Source organism: Labeo rohita, chromosome 20, assembly GCF_022985175.1.
Source record: "Labeo rohita strain BAU-BD-2019 chromosome 20, IGBB_LRoh.1.0, whole genome shotgun sequence".
Classification (NCBI taxonomy): Eukaryota; Metazoa; Chordata; class Actinopteri; order Cypriniformes; family Cyprinidae; genus Labeo; species Labeo rohita.
This window is the reverse complement of record NC_066888.1, coordinates 28,111,896-28,121,457: the sequence shown is the minus strand read 5'-3', so window position 1 is coordinate 28,121,457 and position 9,562 is coordinate 28,111,896. Positions and strand designations below refer to the sequence as shown.

Here is a 9,562-nt window from a genome sequence, read left to right as displayed (position 1 = left end):
TCATAAAAATTGTATGTAGAGCAATATGATATTGCAGCAATATGATATGACAATATATACAAACAAGTCAATTTATTAGTAGTAATAGTCTGAAAATAATTTTAAAAATGCAGTTGTTTGCTTATAGAAGGAGATAACGCTGAAATGTTAAATGTCTTATGAAAATGCTATACATTATTGCACATTGAAAATGCAATAATTTCAATAATACCATTTTTTAAAATAAAATTAAAATAGAACTATATATATATATATATATATATATACAAAAAAATAAAAAGTAAACATTATAAATATAAATAAACATAAAAATGTGCTTAAAAAATCTCAATATAAAACCAGTTAATTTTGATTTTATCATATCAAACTCAGTTCATTTTACTTGGAAAAAAGAAAGAAACAATAAAAAATCTTACTGGCCTCAAACTAATGAACAATATATTGTGATCAATAAGATTTTGTAAAAATGTTTTTAATGATTAAAAATAAATCATATTGACCACATTTTGAATTGTATCTATTTAAAGTTTTATAATATAATAGTATTTTTTATTTTTTTTATTTTTTTTACATTTTTTAGATGTTATATATTATACATTTAGCTGTTATATATATATAAGCTGTAGTAATATAATATAATATAATCATGTTTTCATTTTGTGTTATATATTATATATTTAGCTGTTATATATTAGCTGTAATAATATAATATAATATAATATAATCATGTTTGCATTTTGTGTTTGTGTTTCTAGATTCTTGTTCTGGTTTCTAGTTCTAAAGAGAACTGCTTTGCCTCTGTGCTAAATTATTTGTATTAATTAATTTTTTTAATGGCTTTTTAATCTAACCATAAACCCTCTAAAACCTAATTAGGTGTGATACAGTTTATATTCATTCTCAGAATCAGTAAATAAATGTGCTTGTTTAACGGACTGAATAACTCTATTTTGAGCCGAGAGCCACTGAGCTCCATGTCAGTCAAATCCGACATGCAAGCGAGCCGACAAGCTTGGCTTGTGGATGTGGCTGAGGGTTCCATAGTGGAAACCCATGAGGGAGAACCATGAAGGGCCACAGCTATTTGGAGCTGGACTGCCGAGCGTCTCTCTGGTTAAGGCTTTCATAGGCGACCGGGACGAATCCACCACGCACCGCGTGACTGAGCATTCCTCTGCGGCCGGGCCAAAAGGCGGCGGGATGGTTGGGTGTGCCAACCGACTCCTCTGGAACAGCGCTTTTGATCTGAAACAATAATGAAGTGCTTGCCGTGGTCTGTGAAAAAATAGCAAACAATCCTGAGGTTGTTTAGGGCAGAGCAGTTCCTGTTTGGGGGAAATAGATTGAAAAGTTCCTCTTTTCTTGGGGTTGCACCTAATTTGGGCTCACCAAACTTTACGAGACCATACAGTACGACGAGTGGCGAATACATCCAAATAAATATACTGTAATGAATTTGGAACAAGACAACCATGTACTGGAATAGGACTACAACCAAAGATTACGAGTTATTAAAGACAGATTTAAATGTGTTGACAGACGTTTTCCATCACCGCTCACGGTCTGTTTCTCTTTACAGAAGGAAGTGTACATGATAGCTGCCGGAGTGATCGGTGGGCTGTTTCTGGTTTGTACGGTGGTCATGTTCCTGGGAGTCAAAGAGAGAGATGGTAAGTGTGTGTGGTAATCATGTGGCCTGAATTTGTTTTGCATCTGCATCCGAATGGAAAAGTATGCTTAGCACCCCAAAAAATTTAATTTTCATGACTTTCTTCTGTGGAATGAAAAAAGAGATGTTTGGCAGAAAGTGCATGCTGATTTTTTCCAATACAGTGAAAGAGAAGCAGATTAGAGCCGTTGATCTCTATTAAAAACACCAAAACATTAATCCATATGACTTGTACATTGCCGTTCAAAACGTTGGGGTCTGTAACATCTTGTTAGATGTAGGGGTCTGTAAGATGTTTTTCAAAATCACCAAGGCTGCATTTATTTGATCAAAAATACAGTAAAATTATGTAATATTAGTGCTCTTTAAAATTACTGTTTAGGGCATAACGCTGAAACCCTATTGTAATTGTTAAAATGGTCACTTAAAACTGATTGTGCAGACCAAACTGTAAGTCGTAGAGACTTGAAACTTAGAGGGATGATAGTACACACACTGCCTACAATGTGACCAAGTTTCATCTCAATTGGCCTGATGGGGGCGCTACACTGATCAAAAGTACAAAATCACTCATAACTCCTAAACTGTCAGTCGCAGGCTCGAGTGTTTCAGGTATTTCGCATTTTTTAAAAAACCTACTTTTGCAAAATAGTCTTAGATTTTTAGTTCGCTCAGAACCAAACCAGTGCAGAAAGATTCTCTGGAGAGTGAATATCAATAATTATCAAAAAACGTTGAACTTTCCACTAACCGTCGCAAAAGAGTTGCCAAAACGTTTGAAAGGGGGGGTGACACTATTAGTAAAATGCCTGTAACTCCTGAACGGAATGAGATATCTTCACCAAACCCAGAACGCTTATGTAAAAGCTCAATCTGAGGTCACAGGAAAAAGATAGCGGTGCTTGGCCACTTGGTGGCGCTATAAAATATAAAACATAAAAATGGCTATAACTGCACAACCATTTGTTCTACCAACATGAAAATTGTTGTGCGTGCTCTTGGTCCAATGTGCTACAGGTGTCTACAAGGACATTTGCGTATCTCAAAAAACATGGCCGCCTTCAGCCGACAAAGTATGAGCAACTGTTAGACAAGGTTAACGGAGGCCGATCGGAACGAAACTCAGTGGGCCTGTTTGACTCACGGCCCCGAAGGTCTGAGAGATTTTAAAGAAATCGGCCACTAGGGGACAATAACGCATTTTTCATGCGGTTAGCTCGGTATTTTACACATACGCACAATATTCATATCATATGACAGAACTCCTCATTCCGGACAACTTTGCCTCTAGAACCACTGCTGTCAATCAAATCTTTTGTTAAATGATTAAGAAGAGTTAAATAAAACTACTTTTGTGAACTAGTCCTAGAGTTTTCGTTCAAACGGGAAAAAACACTGCAGTACAATTCTCTGGACTCTCTAGGCCAATAATTATGAAAACATGTTAAAATTTACCCTTTGGAAAGCTATAACAGGGTAGTTTAGAAAAGGGGGCTGTCCAAATTTACTCAAAAGTCTAAAGGAAAACTCAAAAGTTCATGAAACCTGCTAAACAAGCATGCAAAGTTTAAAGGGGATCAGACCACAGATGGTGCTATAACAGTCATAAGCGTTAAAAAAACATTTTTGTGGTAAATTATCTGGATTTGCCAAAATTTGCTTTTTTAATCATTGATTTAGGTGGGTACAGTCTTGCTAAATAATACGTAATGTAATGTTTTAATATTATATTTTAATACTATATTTTAAAATGTAATGTATTCCTGTGACGCTAAGCTGATTTTGTCAGCATCATTACTCCAGTCTTCAGTGTCACATGATCCTTCAGAAATCATTCTAATATGCTGATTTGCTGCTCAGGAAACATTTCATATTATTATCAGTGTTGAAAATACAGTAGTTGTTTTGCTTACTGTGATGCATTTTTTAAGGATATTTTGACAAATACAAATTTAGAACAGCATTTATTTAAAATGGAAATAGTTTTACTGTAAAAGTTTTTACTGTCACTTACGATCAATTTAATATGTACCTGTTGACTCCAATCTTTTTAATGGTAGTGTACATGATTTGTGTTTTGTGCTTTGTGTGACCAAACAAAAACAAATAAAATGCATTCACTTATATTCAAATGTGGCATCTGTACCAGGTTTGAATAGCAAATTTCCTATTTAGAAATATAAATTATATAAGCGAATACTGACTTAAGTTGCACCTTGTGCCTGACACAAAGCTATTGTATGGCTTCAGTAATCTTGTTATGCTACACCTCATGTCTAACATTATTTTTTCTCTATGTCTGTTTTTTCTGCATTAGATCCCTATGCTCCTAAAACAGACAAGGCCATTCCTTTCCATAAGGGCTTTATTTTGGTGATGAAGCACGGGTCCTACCTCACCCTGACAGCGGCTTTCCTTTTCATATCCGTGGCCATCCAGGTAACATGCTTTCCCTTTATTTATGTCATTCTGGACTGTATTCAGTTGGTCATTGTGTGGAGCTATGAATACTATGTAGCTGAATAATTATATTTATTAGCAGCATATACAGTTTCTTCAGGTTTAAAGCTCCAAATACATTGCCAGAATGTAAGCATTCTTAAAGAAATAGTACACTGAAAAATGACTGTGTGTATTCACTGTTCCAAACCCGGAGGCTGATTTTCCAATGTAACATGAAAGTAAAAAACGTTAATCTTTGAGTGAACTATTCCTTTAATCACAGCATTCCGGGCTGGATTAATGAATGTCATCATTCATTAATGTCATCATTATCACAGCTGTTTCCTTTTGCAGTTGATACAAAGTAACTTCGTGCTGTTCTGCACATATGCGGTGGAGCTGCGAGATCACTTTCAGAACATTGTTTTGACCATTCTGGTGAGTACCTGATGAAGACAGCTGACGTTCCTCATCTCACTGTTGGCAGTTATTTGTTTAGTTACTTTATGTGACATTTAAAGACAGACCGATATTCTCTATAATTATCTAATATGTGTCCATGTTGTCTGTTAAAGTGAATATGTGACAGAATTTTTGTACTGTATATCTTCCCAGATGTCGGCAGCAGTGAGTATCCCTTTCTGGCAGTGGTTCCTTGAGAAGTTTGGAAAGAAAACAGCAGCTTTCTGCGGCATAACAGTAAATGTTACTTTATCAAGTGTTTTTTTCTTAAAGGGACAGTTCACCCAAAAATGAGAATTCGGTCATCATTTTCTCACCTTCTGCTTGTTTGACTTGTATGAGTTTCTTTCTTCTGCTGAACGCAGAAGAAGATAGTTTGAAGAAGTAAATCAACCAAACAGTTAATAGTAGCCATAGTTTTTGTTTAGCAGAAGAAAGAAATTCATACAGGTTTGGAACAACATGAAGGTGAGTATATAGTGACAGAGTTTTCATTTTTGGGTGAACTATCCCTTTAATCAGTGATTTGGAGGACTCTTTATCCAATAGATCTTTGTTATATAGTGTATAGCAGTGTTTTGTTAACTAAAACTAAAACTTGTTTCTGGTAATTGAAATAAATCTGAAATTAAATGCTTAAAAAAAATGTGAAATGTCACCTTAGTAGTTAATTGAAATAGTTGGAGTACTAAAATGTATGGAAGCCGATTTCTGCCACTGAATTAAGAAAAAAAAAGTATCGCAACTTTATATTCTCAGTGTTTTTCTCAGAATTGTGTGATACATACTTAGAATTGTGACGTATAAATCCGCAAATGCAAGTTATAATATGAGTTTGTATACAAAAATAAAACAATTGAGAAAAAGTCAAAATTGCAGCATTATTTCTCAGAATTGCAAGTTTAAATCTTGTGATTCTGAGTGTTTTTCCCACAATTTTGAGTTTATATCATGCAATTCTGAAAAAAAAAAAACAGTCAGAACTGCCAGTTTGTATCTTGCAATTCTGACTATAACTCGCAATTTTGAGTTTGTATTGCACAATTCTGGCAAAAAAAAAGTCCGAATTGCAAGTTTATATCCTGCAATTGTGACTTTATTATTTGGAATTGCGAGTTTGTATCTCACATTTCTGAAGCGTTTCTTTAAATATGACATAAAACTAAAAGTGAAATAAATTAACATTATATAGAAATATAAAAATGCTAATAATAAAATAATACAAATTACAAAATGACTGAAAATTACTTACAAATTAGTAAAACGTAAAATGAAAATGAAAACTGAAAATATAATAAGAAAAGCTAATTAAAAAAGAATATTATAATAGCAATAATATTAAAATAACACTAGCGTATAGCCACAAAACAAACAAGTTTTTCAATTTAATTAGAGCATACCATACAGTATTTTTTGTTTAGCTCTATGTTTGCAGTTTCTGAGGTTCACAATATGTATATACCTACGCGACCTACTACGTTTGCCAAATGTAGAAATAATTTGTACTGCTTTACTATTTTTAAAGAGTTAACAGTATAGTACTGTGTAGTAAATGTAAATAAAACAAAGATTATTAGAAAATGTTTTGCAAGAAAATATTAGTTATTTCAGCCATTCTGCTTCAAAATTTCACTTTCAGAATTTTTTTCAGTGTTACCATTCATTTGTACTTATTTGTTAAAGTTCCTAGTAAATTCTGTGTGAAAAGCGTTTTTTTCAGTGTAGTATTCCATTATGAGCACGGACTACATTTCAGTGGCTGATACAACAGTGTTCTTTAACTGTATACTGACACCTTTTGGTGTGGATGCAGCATCACACTGATGTCAATGTAAAAACATCACATTTGCCAGCACAAGTGTAATCCATAATTCATTTATTCTCTAAATATCTGATTATAGAGGCCTAACCAGAATTAAATGAACAGTATTCAGTCCTTTTCTAGACCACTAATATGACTAGAGTCATTTCGAAAAATGCATTATCCATATTCTGGAGGTTTATTATTGCACGTTTAAATGCTAATGCATATACACACTGTATAATATTAATTGACCTCTTTTCAATTGTCATGTGTGCAGTGGATCATGCCGTTCACAGTGATGCTGGTGTTCATCCCTAATCTGATAGTGGCATATGTCGTGGCCGTATCATCGGGGCTTAGTGTGGCCGCTTCTCTTTTGTTACCATGGTGAGTCTTACAAACCAACATGTAACCAAGTGTAGTGTTTTTCTTATTTATTTTGAAGTACAGGTCAGTTTTGCACTGCCAGTTAAAAAGACAGCATCACTCACATTTTCTTCAGAAATGTATTTGACAGCGGATAATAATTTTTGTTTATTTAAACCTCCTAGAATTTTCCCCATAGGTTTAATAACGCAGCAGTTTCCAAATAACAGGTTTCATAGCAGGGTCATGCTATTTTTTGGTTTTAAAGATACACTCGGTTTGATTGGAAAAGCCCCAAATGAGTAAATTGCAGTTTTTATGTGCTGACTACAAAGAGGATTTGGCTTTATGCTACCAACGTCCATGTTTAATAGAGATGATGATTGATGCCTCCGCTGTGTTGTGTTTCCTGTTGCTCAGGTCAATGTTACCAGATGTAGTGGATGACTTCAGACTGGCAAACCGCAACTCTAAAGGCCACGAGGCCATCTTCTACTCCCTATATGCTTTCTTCACTAAGTTTGCTGCAGGCATTTCTCTCGGAGTGTCGACGCTCTGTCTACAGTGAGATCACTCTTTCAGTATTTACCTATGGCTGGAAATGATGAATCATGACAGATGGTGTAAATATTGCAATATTTCATATTTGTGTTGAAATGCATTGTTATTGGTGTTCATAGGTTTGCTGGATACGACACAGGAGCGTGCAGACAGCCCCCTCCAGTGGTCTATACGCTCAAACTGCTCATCGGCGCCGCCCCGGTGGCCTGCATCACCACAGGCCTCATGATCCTCGTGGTGTACCCGATCAGCGAGGACGTCAGATTACGAAACAAGCTCGCCCTGGAGGAGCTCAGGTGAAGACCCTGACTTACATAAAATTGAGGTCAAATGTTAACGTACATCTTGCAGAATATGCAAAATGTTAATTATTTAAAAAAATAAGAGGGATCATGCAAAATGCATGTTGTTTTTTATTTAGTACTGACCTGAGTAAGATATTTCACATAAAAGACATTTACATATAGTTCACACAAGAAAATAATAGTTAAATTTATAAAAATGACGCTGTTCAAAAGTTTACACATGCTTGATTCTTAATACTGTGTTGTTACCTGAATGATCCACAGCTGTGTTTTTTTTTTGTTTAGTGATAGTTGTTCATGAGTCACTTGAACAACCGTGAACAACTAAACTGCCCGCTGTTCTTCAGAAAAATCCTTCAGGTCCCACAAATCCTTTCCAACAATTCAGGTTCAAACACTCTCTGATGCTCCAGAAAGAAACATGATGCATTAAGAACTGGGGGGTGAAAACTTTTAGAATTTGAATATCAGAGTAAATTTAACTTATTTTGTCTTCTGGAAAACATGTAAGTATGTTCTGTAGCTTCTGAAGGGCAGTAGTAAATGAAAAAAATATGATATTTAGGCAAAATAAGAAAAATGTACACATCTTCATTCTGTTCAAAAGTTTTCAACCCCCGGCTCTTAATACATGGTTTTTCCTTTTGGAGCATCAGTGAGCGTTTGAAGCTTCTGTAATAGTTGCATATGAGTCCCTCAGTTGTCCTCAGTGTGAAAAGATGGATCTCAAAATCATACAGTCATTGTTGAAAAGGGTTCAAAAACACAGAAATGCTGAAAAACCAAAGAATTTGTGGGACCTGAAGGACTTTCTGAAGAACAGCAGGCAGTTTAACTGTTCAGGACAAACAAGGGACTCATCATGAACTATCACTAAACAAAATGAAACCACCGTGGATCATTCAGGTAACAACACAGTATTAAGAATTAAGTGCATGTAAACTTTTGAACAGGGTCATTTAAAATATTGTTTTCTCTTGTGGACTATATGTAAACATCTTTTATGTGAAATATCTTATTCATGTCAGTACTGAATAAAAAATAACATGCATTTTGTATGATCAAAATGATGTATGTAAACTTTTGACCAGCAAGACTATGCATTCAGTTCATCAAAAGTGACAGAAGACAGTTATATTACTATTTTATAGTAATATAAATAGTTATATTTTATATTTAAAAAAATGTAAAACAAATTTAGAATCCAAACTTTTAAATGTTAGTGTGTATGTACATTTTACAAATATTTTAGAAATAATATACAATATTTTTACATTTATATTTATTTATTTATTTATATTGATATATTTTGTATATACTATATATAATAAAATAGGTATATATTTGGTTTATTTTTCAGGAGCCAGAGTATTACCTGCAAATCTCTCAGGGCTGATCTGAGCAGCCCGTAACGTCCTTAAACAGCCGATCCTGATATTCTGGCCCAGCGCTGGGATGAGTCGTGTTAGTGTATATTACACTGTGTGAGATATATACTGTTTTACTGTAAACTTTTCAGTTTGTTTCTGTATTCAGTCTGTTTCTGTATTTTAAAATGAACATATAACCACATATACAGTATTACAATATCTAATTTATACACATGAATAGACTATTTATCATTATATATCAGGATTTCCTGAGGGAAAATATACTGATAATATATTAAGTTGTATTAGTGAATATAAATATTATTGAATGACTTGATTACAGGATTAATAAAATTGTGCTGGTTCACGTAGCTTCAGCATATTTCGAAGATGCTTCAATAAATATAAAATCGAAAAATTATAATAAAAATATTGAATATTATTTGGATGAATTTATGTATTTATCTATGTGTTTGTACAGTGTTTAAACATGAGCCCAAACGAATATTTAATTTAACCACAATATAAATAACAATCAGGCAGTGCAAAATGTGCTAAGGTGGACTGTAAAAAATGAGTTTTT

At 33.9% G+C, this 9,562-nt stretch overlaps 1 protein-coding gene across 1 annotated transcript in view; it reads left to right on the top strand.

Moving 5' to 3' along the window:
- Positions 1-9,547, top strand: part of mfsd2b (MFSD2 lysolipid transporter B, sphingolipid) — a 27,754-nt gene extending 18,207 nt beyond the window's left edge. The window contains exons 8-15 of the mRNA XM_051139039.1: positions 1,580-1,670; positions 3,987-4,108; positions 4,466-4,549; positions 4,727-4,810; positions 6,655-6,764; positions 7,164-7,307; positions 7,424-7,600; positions 8,970-9,547. Of these exons, the coding sequence (XP_050994996.1) occupies positions 1,580-1,670; positions 3,987-4,108; positions 4,466-4,549; positions 4,727-4,810; positions 6,655-6,764; positions 7,164-7,307; positions 7,424-7,600; positions 8,970-9,021 (864 nt within the window). The 3' untranslated portion in view covers positions 9,022-9,547. The remainder of the gene's footprint in view (positions 1-1,579; positions 1,671-3,986; positions 4,109-4,465; positions 4,550-4,726; positions 4,811-6,654; positions 6,765-7,163; positions 7,308-7,423; positions 7,601-8,969) is intronic.
- Positions 9,548-9,562: the final 15 nt, after the last annotated feature.